Source organism: Oncorhynchus masou, unplaced genomic scaffold, assembly GCF_036934945.1.
Source record: "Oncorhynchus masou masou isolate Uvic2021 unplaced genomic scaffold, UVic_Omas_1.1 unplaced_scaffold_810, whole genome shotgun sequence".
Classification (NCBI taxonomy): domain Eukaryota; kingdom Metazoa; phylum Chordata; class Actinopteri; order Salmoniformes; family Salmonidae; genus Oncorhynchus; species Oncorhynchus masou.
This window is the reverse complement of record NW_027014573.1, coordinates 95,129-110,206: the sequence shown is the minus strand read 5'-3', so window position 1 is coordinate 110,206 and position 15,078 is coordinate 95,129. Positions and strand designations below refer to the sequence as shown.

General features: G+C 40.8%; 1 protein-coding gene across 1 annotated transcript in view; it reads left to right on the top strand.

Annotated features, from left to right (window-relative positions):
* LOC135537539 (NLR family CARD domain-containing protein 3-like) overlaps positions 1-15,078 on the top strand; it is a 224,663-nt gene that overhangs the window by 197,342 nt on the left and 12,243 nt on the right. The window contains exon 5 of the mRNA XM_064963675.1: positions 9,955-10,071. Coding sequence (XP_064819747.1) covers positions 9,955-10,071 — 117 coding nt within the window. The remainder of the gene's footprint in view (positions 1-9,954; positions 10,072-15,078) is intronic.

The following is a 15,078-nucleotide window of genomic DNA, read 5'->3' as shown; positions in this document are numbered from 1 at the left end:
CTTTCCTGACAAGCTCTGCTTCGTTATGGAACAACCATGAATACTAATTAGGAGGAAAGGTGGTTGTCTGGAGAGAGTGGGATAGGTTTTGTTTTAGCCTCAACACTAATACATTTCACTTCTGCTTTTTGTGTCAATATAAATTATAAAACAAGGTCATTTCAATACAGCTACATTTCCCCCAGGCTACATGAATATAAAGAGACATGAGACAAAACAATCACAATGAATCAGATTACATGGCCCCCAGGCTACATGAATATAAAGAGACATGAGACAAAACAATCGTAATGAATCAGATTACATGGCCCCCAGGCTACATGAATATAAAGAGACATGAGACAAAACAATCACAATGAATCAGATTACATGGCCCCCAGGCTACATGAATATAAAGAGACATGAGACAAAACAATCACAATGAATCAGATTACATGGCCCCCAGGCTACATGAATATAAAGAGACATGAGACAAAACAATCACAATGAATCAGATTACATGGCCCCCAGGCTACATGAATATAAAGAGACATGAGACAAAACAATCATAATGAATCAGATTACATGGCCCCCAGGCTACATGAATATAAAGAGACATGAGACAAAACAATCATAATGAATCAGATTACATGGCCCCCAGGCTACGTGAATATAAAGAGACATGAGACAAAACAATCATAATGAATCAGATTACATGGCCCCCAGGCTACATGAATATAAAGAGACATGAGACAAAACAATCATAATGAATCAGATTACATGGCCCCCAGGCTACATGAATATAAAGAGACATGAGACAAAACAATCATAATGAATCAGATTACATGGCCCTCAGGCTACATGAATATAAAGAGACATGAGACAAAACAATCATAATGAATCAGATTACATGGAGAGGAGGACCTGATCCTAGATCATAATGAATCAGATTACATGGAGAGGAGGACCTGATCCTAGATCATAATGAATCAGATTACATGGAGAGGAGGACCTGATCCAAGATCATAATGAATCAGATTACATGGAGAGGAGGACCTGATCCTAGATCATAATGAATCAGATTACATGGAGAGGGAGGACCTGATCCTAGATCATAATGAATCAGATTACACGGAGAGGAGGACCTGATCCTAGATCATAATGAATCAGATTACATGGAGAGGGAGGACCTGATCCTAGATCATAATGAATCAGATTACATGGAGAGGAGGACCTGATCCTAGATCATAATGAATCAGATTACATGGGGAGGAGGACCTGATCCTAGATCATAATGAATCAGATTACATGGAGAGGGAGGACCTGATCCTAGATCATAATGAATCAGATTACATGGAGAGGGGGAGCTGATCCTAGATCATAATGAATCAGATTACATGGAGAGGGAGGACCTGATCCTAGATCATAATGAATCAGATTACATGGAGAGGGGGACCTGATCCTAGATCATAATGAATCAGATTACATGGAGAGGGAGGACCTGATCCTAGATCATAATGAATCAGATTACATGGAGAGGGAGGACCTGATTCTAGATCATAATGAATCAGATTACATGGAGAGGGGGACCTGATTCTAGATCATAATGAATCAGATTACATGGAGAGGGGGACCTGATCCTAGATCATAATGAATCAGATTACATGGAGAGGGGAGACCTGATTCTAGATCATAATGAATCAGATTACATGGAGAGGGGAGACCTGATTCTAGATCATAATGAATCAGATTACATGGAGAGGGGGACCTGATCCTAGATCATAATGAATCAGATTACATGGAGAGGGAGACCTGATCCTAGATCATAATGAATCAGATTACATGGAGAGGGGGACCTGATCCTAGATCATAATGAATCAGATTACATGGAGAGGGGGACCTGATTCTAGATCATAATGAATCAGATTACATGGAGAGGGGGACCTGATTCTAGATCATAATGAATCAGATTACATGGAGAGGGGGACCTGATCCTAGATCATAATGAATCAGATTAGATGGAGAGGGGGAGCTGATCCTAGATCATAATGAATCAGATTAGATGGAGAGGGGGACCTGATCCTAGATCATAATGAATCAGATTAGATGGAGAGGGGGAGCTGATCCTAGAGCAACGCTCCTCCTCTGAGACACGGCCTGTATGAAACAGAACACATAGTTGTGAAGTCTCGTTACAGCATGTGTTTACTGCCATCTAGTGGAAGATACCAATATAACACTTTATTATCAGGGTGGGGAGGCGGCTGAGCTGAATGAGGGAGGCGGCTGAGCTGAATGAAACAGAAAGTAAAGTTGTTCTTTTGTTCAGGATCCATTTTGAGACGACAGAGCAGAAAACACTATATGGAGATTATTGAAAAATAAAGTAAGTATTTCTGAACAATAATCTATTCTAATGTACAGAATAAGATAATGAATACCTGGAATGAGATATTACTAGTTAGTAGAACTGCTACTTGAGCTGAGTTGCTGACAGACAGCAGTTTTCAAAGTGTAAACTAATCAGTAGACCTACATGTTATCAGTAAAACGTCTGGTAAAGATGGTGGAGGAGCTTTTCAATGATATGGTTTTATGTTTATCTCAGGGTTTCTCCATCCTTTTGTTCTTACCAGCACTTACACACCTGATTCAACTAATCATCACATATTTTAAGACAGTTTCATATTTGAACATTCTCAAATTAAAACCTTTTTGGTTTGTAGGACTGCTTACAATTATTAAAGTCCTACAGTAACATTTTGGAGGAAAACAACACAGCTAAACTTGGTTTCGAGTAATTTATATGTATATACCTAGGATAGGATAAAGTAATCCTTCTCACCCCCCCTTAAATTATTTAGATGCACTATTGTAAAGTGGCTGTTCCACTGGATGTCATAAGGTGAATTCACCAATTTGTAAGTCGCTCTGGATAAGAGCGTCTGCCAAATGACTTAAATGTAAATGTTAAATGTATCAAACATAATGTAAGAGAGATGTCTTGAAGAAACGTGTCTGGGATTAGAACTCTGTGTCTCTGTGACAGTGGGAGGTTTGTTTTGCATGGCTCGGTGCTACAGGTTGGTGGACATTTATTTTAAGGACCAATGGAATGGTATTAAATGCTCAAACTCTGCTCCCCCGGGGAGCCGGGCAATGCAGAACTAATTCACCCAGTGACCATTACTTTATTTCCTGATATGAAATTGAAAGTAACGTTGTAGCCTAAGCAGTTACAAAATGTCTGTTGAAACTGTGGAGCACATGTCTTGAGCACGTTAGAACAGTGGTGGAAAAAGTACTGAATTCTCAAACTGGAGTAAAAGTAAAGATTCCTTCATAGAAAATGACTCCAGTAAAGGTGAAAGTCACACAGTAAAATTCTACTTCAGTAAAAGTCAAAGTATTTGGTTTGAAATATAATTAAGTATCAAAAGTAAAGTATTTAATCATTTTAAAATCCTTATATTAAGCAAACCAGACAGCACAATGTTTTTGTTATTTTAATTTACAGATAGCCAGGGTCACACTCCAACACGCAGACACCATTTAAAAACAAAGCAATTGTGTTTAGTGAGTCCTCCAGATCAGAGGCAGTAGAGACGACCAGGGATGTTCTCTGTTTAGTGAGTCCTCCAGATCAGAGGCAGTAGGGACGACCAGGGATGTTCTCTGTTTAGTGAGTCCTCCAGATCAGAGGCAGTAGGGATGACCAGGGATGTTCTCTGTTTAGTGAGTCCTCCAGATCAGAGGCAGTAGGGATGACCAGGGATGTTCTCTGTTTAGTGAGTCCTCCAGATCAGAGGCAGTAAGGATGACCAGGGTTATTCTCTTGATAAGTGTGTGAATTGGACCATTTTCTGTCCTGCTAAGCATTCAAAATGTAAGGAGTACTTTGGGTGTCAGGGAAAATGTAAAAAAAAAGACATCATTTTCTTTATGAATGTAGTGAAGTAAAAGTAAAAGTAGTTAAAAATATCAATATTAAAGTGAAGGACAGATTCCCCAAAAAAACTACTTAAGTAGTACTTTAAAGTATTTTACAACACTGCATTAGAAGACAGATACATGTGTTGATTTGAAGGAAAGACTCAGATTCTGGTAGGTCGGCTACAAACTATTATAAAGTTCGGTCGTCGTCAGACATTCAACAGTCACAGTAGGTTTGAGCTACAGTCTGATACATTTACATTTAAGTCATTTAGCAGACGCTCTTATCCAGAGCGACTTACAAATTGGTGTTCACCTTCTGACATCAGATCACTAATCATGCCGACCAACCTGATGGTCTCTGTTGGAAATGTTGTGAAAAGTATCTGGCCTAGTTTATAAATATCTGGCATTACTCATCTCATATGTATATACTGTATTCTATACTATTTTACTGTATCTTAGTCTATGTATTACTCATCTCATATGTATATACTGTATTCTATACTATTCTACTGTATCTTAGTCTATGTATTACTCATCTCATATGTATATACTGTATTCTATACTATTCTAGTGTATCTTAGTCTATGTATTACTCATCTCATATGGATATACTGTATTCTATACTATTCTAGTGTATCTTAGTCTATGTATTACTCATCTCATATGTATATACTGTATTCTATACTATTCTACTGTATCTTAGTCTATGTATTACTCATCTCATATGTATATACTGTATTCTATACTATTCTACTGTATCTTAGTCTATGTATTACTCATCTCATATGTATATACTGTATTCTATACTATTCTACTGTATCTTAGTCTATGTATTACTCATCTCATATGTATATACTGTATTCTATACTATTCTAGTGTATCTTAGTCTATGTATTACTCATCTCATATGGATATACTGTATTCTATACTATTCTACTGTATCTTAGTCTATGTATTACTCATCTCATATGTATATACTGTATTCTATACTATTCTACTGTATCTTAGTCTATGTATTACTCATCTCATATGTATATACTGTATTCTATACTATTCTACTGTATCTTAGTCTATGTATTACTCATCTCATATGTAGATACTGTATTCTATACTATTCTAGTGTATCTTAGTCTATGCCCCTCAGACATTGTGACTAATAACATTTGATTTGATTTAGATAGGGCTATATACACTACATGACCAAAAGTATGTAGAAACCTGCTAGGCGAACATCGCATTCCAAAATTATATGCATTAATATGGAGTTGGTCCCACCCTTGCTGCTATAACAGTCTCCACAATTCTGGGAAGGCTTTCCACTAGATGTTGGTACATCGCTGTGGGGACTTTTTTCCATTCAGCCACAAGAGCTTTAGGGAGGTCGGGCACTGATGTTGGGTGATTAGGCCTGGCTCAAATTTGGCGTTCAATTTCATCCCAAAGTTGTTCAATTGGTTGAGGTCAGGGCTCTGTGCAGGCCAATCAAGTTCTTCCACACCGATCTTGACAATCCATTTCTGTATGGACCTCGCTTTGTGCACGGGGACATTGTCAGGCTGAAACTGGAAAGGGCCTTCCCCAAACTGCCCAAGACAATTTTTCCTCCGCCAGCAAACTTTACAGTTGGCACAATGCATTCGGGCAGGAAGCGTTTTCCTGGCATCCACCAAACCCAGATTCCACTGCTCCAGTGTCAAATGGCAGCGAGCTTTACACCACTCAAGCCGATGCTTGGCATTGCGCATGGTGATCTTGTGTACGGCTGCTTGGCCATAGAAACCCATTTCATTTTAAGCTCCCGACTAACAGTTATTTTGCTGACATTGCAGTTTGGAACTCGGTATTGGGTGTTGCAACCGAGGACAGACCATTTTTATGCGCTTCCGCACTCGGCGGGCCCGTTCTGTGAACTTGAGTGGCCTACCACTTCACTGTTGAGCCGTTGTTGCTCCAAGATGTTTCCACTTCACAACAGCACTTACAGTTGACCAGCTCAAGCAGGGCAGGAAATTGACGAACTGACATGTTGGAACGGTGCCACGTTGAAAGGCACTGAGATCTTCAGTTAGGTCATTCTACTGCCAATGTTTGGCTGTGGAGATTGCATGGCGGTGTGCTCAATTGCATACACCTGTCAGCAACAGGTGTGGCTGAAAGCCGAATCCACTAATTTGAAGGGGTGTCCACATATGTTTGTATATATAGTGTAGAATATCTGTCCTGCTGCTGGTAGGACTATAACATTATGTGAACTGATCTGAACAGGTTTAGACTGGTCATCTATGATATGTAGGTTATATACAGTACATTCTCTGTCCTGCTACTGGTAGGACTATAACATAATGTGAACTGATCTGAACAGGTTTAGACTGGTCATCTATGATATGTAGGTTATATACAGTACATTCTCTGTCCTGCTACTGGTAGGACTATAACATTATGTGAACTGATCTGAACAGGTTTAGACTGGTCATCTATGATATGTAGGTTATATACAGTACATTCTCTGTCCTGCTACTGGTAGGACTATAACATTATGTGAACTGATCTGAACAGGTTTAGGCTGGTCATCTATGATATGTAGGTTATATACAGTACATTCTCTGTCCTGCTACTGGTAGGACTATAACATTATGTGAACTGATCTGAACAGGTTTAGACTGGTCATCTATGATATGTAGGCTATAGCTGAGGTATAGACCTTGATCTGTATATCACTAACAAACTGCTATTATACATTATAACCTAGTCTACTTTACATAATATAACATATCACTAACAACCCACTACTATACATTATAACCTAGTCTACTTTACATAATATAACATCTACATATCACTAACAACCCACTACTATACATTATAACCTAGTCTACTTTACATAATATAACATATCACTAACAACCCACTACTATACATTATAACCTAGTCTACTTTACATAATATAACATCTACATATCACTAACAACCCACTACTATACATTATAACCTAGTCTACTTTACATAATATAACATCTACATATCACTGACAACCCACTGCTATACATTATAATATAGTTTACTCTACATAATATAAAATCCTTTACTTGTTGCAAATAAACTTTCTGAATGGATCAGTGATTTCCCCCTCAGATCAATCATGTCCGTTTTAGCCCTTCTGTCTCAGATACGTTTAGAAAATAACAGACTGAAAGACAATAAATAGTTAATGAATAAAAAGAAGTGTGAGACATGACCTTGTGTTGCTGTACTGTCTATAACTACCTTAACAAACAGTGACTTATTATTATTATTATTGTTGCTGTACTGTCTAGAACTACCTTAATAAACAGTGACTTATTATTATTATTATTGTTGCTGTACTGTCTATAACTACCTTAACAGTGACTTATTATTATTATTATTATTATTATTGTTGCTGTACTGTCTATAACTACCTTAACAAACAGTGACTTATTATTATTATTATTGTTGCTGTACTGTATATAACTACCTTAACAAACAGTGACTTATTATTATTATTATTGTTGTTGTACTGTCTATAACTACCTTAACAAACAGTGACTTATTATTATTATTATTATTGTTGCTGTACTGTCTATAACTACCTTAACAAACAGTGACTTATTATTATTACAGACAGTTGCCATGGAGATGAAATGTCACAACTACATATTCATGTGATTGCATTAAATCACCTGATTGTTTCTATATGTCTGTTAGTAAATGTTTTATTTCTCAAAAGAGATAATGGATAAATGTGAACAATTGACATTCAGTAATTAGTTGTCACCATATTAACCACAACCAACATGTTGGATCTCTGTTTAGGGGTCAGTGCTCTAAAATGAGTCTCTCTGGGGAGAGAGAGGAGGGGGGCCCTGCCTCTAAAATGCATCTCTCTGGGGTACATGATACCAAAGTTAAGAGGTAAGATCACAATTTTATGAAGAATTTATTAAGTTTATTTCCAAAATAAATAGCTATCTTAAGATGAAAGCACTTACTGTAAATCACTCTGGATAAGAGCATCTGCTAAATCAGGGGTTCTCAATCCGGGGTCTGTGGAGGTACTGCAGGGGTTCTCAATCCGGGGTCTGTGGAGGTACTGCAGGGGTTCTCAATCTGGGGTCTGTGGAGGTACTGCAGGGGTTCTCAATCCGGGGTCTGTGGAGGTACTGCAGGGGTTCCACAGAACCCTGACTGTACTCGTTGCAATGTACAAATCTTCACACCCGTTTAACAACTCTAAATATCTTTGGCATAGTCGGTATCAAGTCCCTTGCCAATAATGTTGCCTACAACGTTGCAACAATGTTCATTTTCATCAAACTCATATTACACCCAAGATGCCTTCAAATGCCCAATTTATAGCCATGCCAAGTTTAGGACTATTATTTAACAATGTGATGTTGTGCTCCAAAGGGAGAACTTGAAATAACATGATGTAAACGTGTTTATTATTATACACTCTCAAATAACATGATGTAGATAATTAAATCATCAAAAGAAAAATGTGTTTAGAAAACAAGGTTCCTTATAGAGCCAAAAAGGCTTCTATCACTTCCTTAAAATATGAAATCAATAAAAGTTATATATATTTTGGGGTTCAGTGACGAAGAACCTCTAGAGTTCTGATCAACAAAAGGTTCATGTTTTGAGGATGTGAACCCAGCAGCCCTCCAGTGGTCAGATCAATTCCACCTGTTTTTTCCAGCGCCCGGCCCGGGAATCGAACCAGCCACCTTTCGGTCACAGCTCCAACTCCAACCTGAGTTAATCTTGAAAAATAAGCACGAGTTAATCTGCCAAAATGAAGACAAAATGCTATGCAGTTATACATAATTATTATACATAACTCATTGCCAAAAGCACAAGACATACTGTTGCATGTAGGTCTATATTATTTATGGGTTGATCACATAGAAATATAAAAACATTATTTTTAACTACTGCAATGCAATTACATGTGGCACAGGAACCACTGACTCACAGCCGGTTACGCGCAGAGTGGACTGAGGTGATCTTGGGGAATAACGACGGAGTTTGTTACAGTGTTGAGACACCGAAGTTTACTGTTCAATTTGCTTTTTTCTTTACGGTCAGGGACAGTGTGAGTGTAGCCAGATCCTTTTCACTCTCTATCCTTGTTTCATTTTGTGGTTCACCGGATTCATCATCGAGACGAGGGACAGACGAACGACCTGCTAACTAACCAAGCTAGTCGGTACAGCCCGGTAAGCTAGCTAGCTACTCTACCAGCAGCGTCCGAGTTATCCTAGCTAGTTGGTACAGCCCGGTAAGCTAGCTAGCTACTCTACCAGCAGCATCCTAGTTATCCTAGCTAGTCGGTACAGCTCGGTAATCTAGCTAGTTACTCTACCAGCAGCATCCTAGTTACCATAGCTACCACTACATCATCACCGGCGGTCTGCATTTCTTGTGGACCGATGGAGCTCCCCGGTTGTTTCTTCCACCTGTTAAATCCCGGTGAGGCTTCTCCCTCTCTCGTTGACGGATGCTGTCTACCTCTGTCCGGTTCTCCTCTCTTCACTAGATGGACGGTAACTTTAGTGTTTAACCCGTCTGTGTCCAAGGACCGAACTTTTGAATATTATTTTCAGGGCGCCTCAATAGCAGGTATTGAACGCCGGGTAAATAATCACTAGTCAGAACCTCAACCTCAGTATACATTCATTATAAAAATCACCTTAATATCTGATATTGTGAGTAAACAACCTCGAGAATGCGTCTTCCAGCCCTCTAATAAATTGCATCATTCAACCCTCCCGGTTAGTAAATTTACCTCAACATCCCCCGGAGAAGGCAGAGTAACGACACCAGCCTTTTAGCGGGGCTGACAGACTGACGACAACGCTCGCGACGCTAAATTAATGTCGTTATTAAAAATGACACACTGCTCGCGCGCCATTAACTAACGTCTGGAAGTCAGTTCTATTTGTGAAACTCTTCTTATGTTTCCCCATCTGAGCTCAGAGTAGATGAGATGTAATGTTTGTCTCTGTTGTGTTGAAGACCAATCCAGCAGGAGAGACCAGCCTCCCCTGTTCCCAGCTGTGTGTCCATGAAGAGTGACCGGTCTATGAGTCAACCTTTACAGTTTAGAGAGGGAGACTTTTCTACTGAACAAAGGTAAGAAGAACTCATGGGTCCTGGTCAGTGAGTTAAACAACACTGTCTCTAGTCATTTCTCCTCTCCCATTTTCACATTTATTGTTGTTGTTTTCATAATCCATAGGCTAATCATTTTGTCCATTTTCATAGTCCTAAAACAATATTAAACAAACACAACATTCCTTCCGTGTGTGTGTGTGCACTCCCTGGATGAGGAGTGGTAATCTCTATCCTGATTTTCTAGTCACTTTTACCTTTACCTACATGTACATATTACCTCAACTACCTGGTACCCTGCACATTGACTCAGCACTGGTTCTCCTTATAGTCTCATTATTACCTCAACTACCTGGTACCCTGCACATTGACTCAGTACTGGTACTCCTTATAGTCTCATTATTACCTCAACTACCTGGTACCCTGCACATTGACTCAGTACTGGTTCTCCTTATAGTCTCATTATTACCTCAACTACCTGGTACCCTGCACATTGACTCAGTACTGGTACTCCTTATAGTCTCATTATTACCTCAACTACCTGGTACCCTGCACATTGACTCAGTACTGGTACTCCTTATAGTCTCATTATTACCTCAACTACCTGGTACCCTGCACATTGACTCAGTACTGGTACTCCTTATAGTCTCATTATTACCTCAACTACCTGGTACCCTGCACATTGACTCAGTACTGGTACTCCTTATAGTCTCATTATTACCTCAACTACCTGGTACCCTGCACATTGACTCAGTACTGGTTCTCCTTATAGTCTCATTATTACCTCAACTACCTGGTACCCTGCACATTGACTCAGTACTGGTACTCCTTATAGTCTCATTATTACCTCAACTACCTGGTACCCTGCACATTGACTCAGTACTGGTACTCCTTATAGTCTCATTATTACCTCAACTACCTGGTACCCTGCACATTGACTCAGTACTGGTTCTCCTTATAGTCTCATTATTACCTCAACTACCTGGTACCCTGCACATTGACTCAATACTGGTACTCCTTATAGTCTCTTTATTGTTCGGCACATGTGAGAAATACAATTTGATTTGAAGCTCATTGGCAGAAACACGTCGTTGGGTGTAATGGTCGTCTCGTGCTGAAGAGATCATGTTCGGATGTTGAAGCACGGTGGCTAGAAAAACTCCCTCGAAAGGCAGGAACCTAGGAAGAAACCTAGAGAGGAACCAGGCTCTGAGGGATGACCAGTCCTCTTCTGTCTGTGCTGGGGAGAGATTATAAGAGAACATGGCCATTTAATTCAGATCATTCTTCAAGATGTTGAAACGTTCATAAATGACAAACAATAATCACAGTGGTTATAGAGGGTGCGATTGGTCAGTACTTCAGGAGTAAACCTGCCTCACAATCGCTATTATTTTCGGTACCTCAGGAGTAAATGTCGGTTGGCTTTTCATAGCCGAGCATTCAGAGGTGTTGTCACGACTTCCGCCGAAGTCGGTCCTTCTCCTTGTTCGGGCGGCGTTCGGCGTCACCGTTCTTCTAGCCATCGACGATCCACTTTTCATTTGTTTTGTCTTGTCTTCCCACACACCTGGTTTCTATTCCATCATTACATGTTGTGTATTTAACCCTCTGTTCCCCCATTGCCTTGTCCGGAATTGTTTATTGTAGTGCTTGTGCACATGATGATGTGTAACGGGTTTTGTTTACCCATTCATTTATTGTTCTGTTTACGGTGGTTTTATGTATTGATCTGCGTCGTTTTAAATCAGTTTTTGCCTGACTTCTCTGCCGCCAGTACACACCACTTAGAGAGAGACAGAGAGAGGGAGAAGGTAACACATCCGATGAACAGGTCAGAGTTCATATCCTCAGTCAGACCAGTAGAAACTGGATCAGCAGCACTACAAGGTATCACGTCTGGTGAACAGGTCAGAGTTCATATCCTCAGTCAGACCAGTAGAAACTGGATCAGCAGCACTACAAGGTATCACATCTGGTGAACAGGTCAGAGTTTATATCCTCAGTCAGACCAGTAGAAACTGGATCAGCAGCACTACAAGGTATCACATCTGGTGAACAGGTCAGAGTTTATATCCTCAGTCAGACCAGTAGAAACTGGATCAGCAGCACTACAAGGTATCACGTCTGGTGAACAGGTCAGAGTTCATATCCTCAGTCAAACCAGTAGAAACTGGATCGCAGGACTACAAGGTATCATGTCTGGTGAACAGGTCAGAGTTCATATCCTCAGTCAGACCAGTAGAAACTGGATCAGCAGCACTACAAGGTATCACGTCAGGTGGAGCATGTATCAATACTGACAGGATCTAAAGAAGGGGATCGCTGCTCTCGGATCAGTTTTCTCCATTCAAATCTTTCCTTAATGTAAGAATATTTTGAAGATAAATACACAACGCAGAGTTTGAGAGGACGAGAGGGCGGGGGGGGGGGTTATATATATATATGTTGGAATGTCACTCCTGAACTCAGAGAGGACTTCTGATTGGTCAGGGGGGTGGGGGAGGGGGTTATATATATATGTTGGAATGTCACTCCTGAACTCAGAGCGACATGTGCTACATGGGCCACGTTGTCATTGGTCTGTACATTGAGTCGAGAGCAGGATACAACGGCCATTGGCCAATTTGTCCTGCAAGGACTTCTGATTGGTCAACCCCAAGCTAGGGTGGGGGGTTATAAATGGCATCCGGTTCCTTTGTTCAGTGGAGAAAAGCTGAGGACAGGGGAGACTAAAGATCTGAACATCTACCTCTTAACATCTTGATTTGTCCTCTATGAATAAACCTATTTTTCTTCCCCTGATTTGCTTTGGAGTTTGTGTTTTTGAAGAATAACATAATTAGTTAACATTAACATTATAATTAGTTCACAATACTGACCACAGGTCAGCTTCTATTAGCTCCTATGGCTGCAGATATTGAGGTGGCTAATTCTAATGCTGACACATAAAACATCTCAGATTTAGCACGTCATTGCGCACACGTTATAAAATATATTGAGACAAATTACAGACAGTAGCCTACAAGTATTGAAATAGGCCTAAAGCCTGATGTTTATATTTTAATGCTCATCTTGGTTTTCATATGAAGAAAATGTGTACATCCCTTGTTTGAATCAGTTGTCAACTTTGTCTTTGTGTCAACTTTCTGAATTTGTCGGAGGTCACAGAGAGACGGATAAACCATGTGATTCTATGTTTAGCAGAGCTCTTCTGTGCATAAAGTCACGTGGAAGGGCAAGAAAACATCTAACAACACAATCAGCTGTTCTAGTGGTCTGAGGCAGGAGGTAGATTACTCAGCTGTTCTAGTGGTCTGAGGCAGGTGGTAGATTACTCAGCTGTTCCAGTGGTCTGAGACAGGTGGCAGATTAATCAGCTGTTCTAGTGGTCTGAGGCAGGTGGTAGATTACTCAGCTGTTCTAGTGGTCTGAGACAGGTGGCAGATTACTCAGCTGTTCTAGTGGTCTGAGACAGGTGGTAGATTACTCAGCTGTTCTAGTGGTCTGAGGCAGGTGGTAGATTACTCAGCTGTTCTAGTGGTCTGAGGCAGGAGGTAGATTACTCAGCTGTTCTAGTGGTCTGAGGCAGGAGGTAGATTACTCAGCTGTTCTAGTGATCTGAGACAGGTGGTAGATTACTCAGCTGTTCTAGTGGTCTGAGGCAGGTGGTAGATTACTCAGCTGTTCTAGTGATCTGAGACAGGTGGTAGATTACTCAGCTGTTCTAGTGGTCTGAGGCAGGTGTTAGATTACTCAGCTGTTCTAGTGGTCTGAGACAGGTGGAAGATTACTCAGCTGTTCTAGTGGTCTGAGGCAGGTGTTAGATTACTCAGCTGTTCTAGTGGTCTGAGACAGGTGTTAGATCACTCAGCTGTTCTAGTGGTCTGAGACAGGAGATAGATTACTCAGCTGTTCTAGTGGTCTGAGGTGGTAGATTACTCAGCTGTTCTAGTGGTCTGAGGTGGTAGATTACTCAGCTGTTCTAGTGGTCTGAGACAGGTGGTAGATTACTCAGCTGTTCTAGTGGTCTGAGGCAGGTGTTAGATTACTCAGCTGTTCTAGTGGTCTGAGACAGGTGGTAGATTACTCAGCTGTTCTAGTGGTCTGAGACAGGAGATAGATTACTCAGCTGTTCTAGTGGTCTGAGGTGGTAGATTACTCAGCTGTTCTAGTGGTCTGAGACAGGAGATAGATTACTCAGCTGTTCTAGTGGTCTGAGGTGGTAGATTACTCAGCTGTTCTAGTGGTCTGAGGTGGTAGATTACTCAGCTGTTCTAGTGGTCTGAGGCAGGTGTTAGATTACTCAGCTGTTCTAGTGGTCTGAGGTTGTAGATTACTCAGCTGTTCTAGTGGTCTGAGGCAGGTGGTAGATTACTCAGCTGTTCCAGTGGTCTGAGGCAGGTGGTAGATTACTCAGCTGTTCTAGTGGTCTGAGGCAGGTGGTAGATTACTCAGCTGTTCCAGTGGTCTGAGACAGGTGGCAGATTAATCAGCTGTTCTAGTGGTCTGAGGCAGGTGGTAGATTACTCAGCTGTTCTAGTGGTCTGAGACAGGTGGCAGATTACTCAGCTGTTCTAGTGGTCTGAGACAGGTGGTAGATTACTCAGCTGTTCTAGTGGTCTGAGGCAGGTGTTAGATCACTCAGCTGTTCTAGTGGTCTGAGGCAGGAGGTAGATTACTCAGCTGTTCCAGTGGTCTGAGGCAGGTGGTAGATTACTCAGCTGTTCTAGTGGTCTGAGGCAGGTGGTAGATTACTCAGCTGTTCCAGTGGTCTGAGGCAGGTGGTAGATTACTCAGCTGTTCCAGTGGTCTGAGGCAGGTGGTAGATTACTCAGCTGTTCTAGTGGTCTGAGGCAGGAGGTAGATTACTCAGCTGTTCTAGTGGTCTGAGGCAGGAGGTAGATTACTCAGCTGTTCTAGTGATCTGAGACAGGTGGTAGATTGGTAGATTACTCAGCTGTTCTAGTGGTCTGAGGCAGGTGGTAGATTACTCAGCTGTTCTAGTAGTCTGAGGCAGGTGTTAGA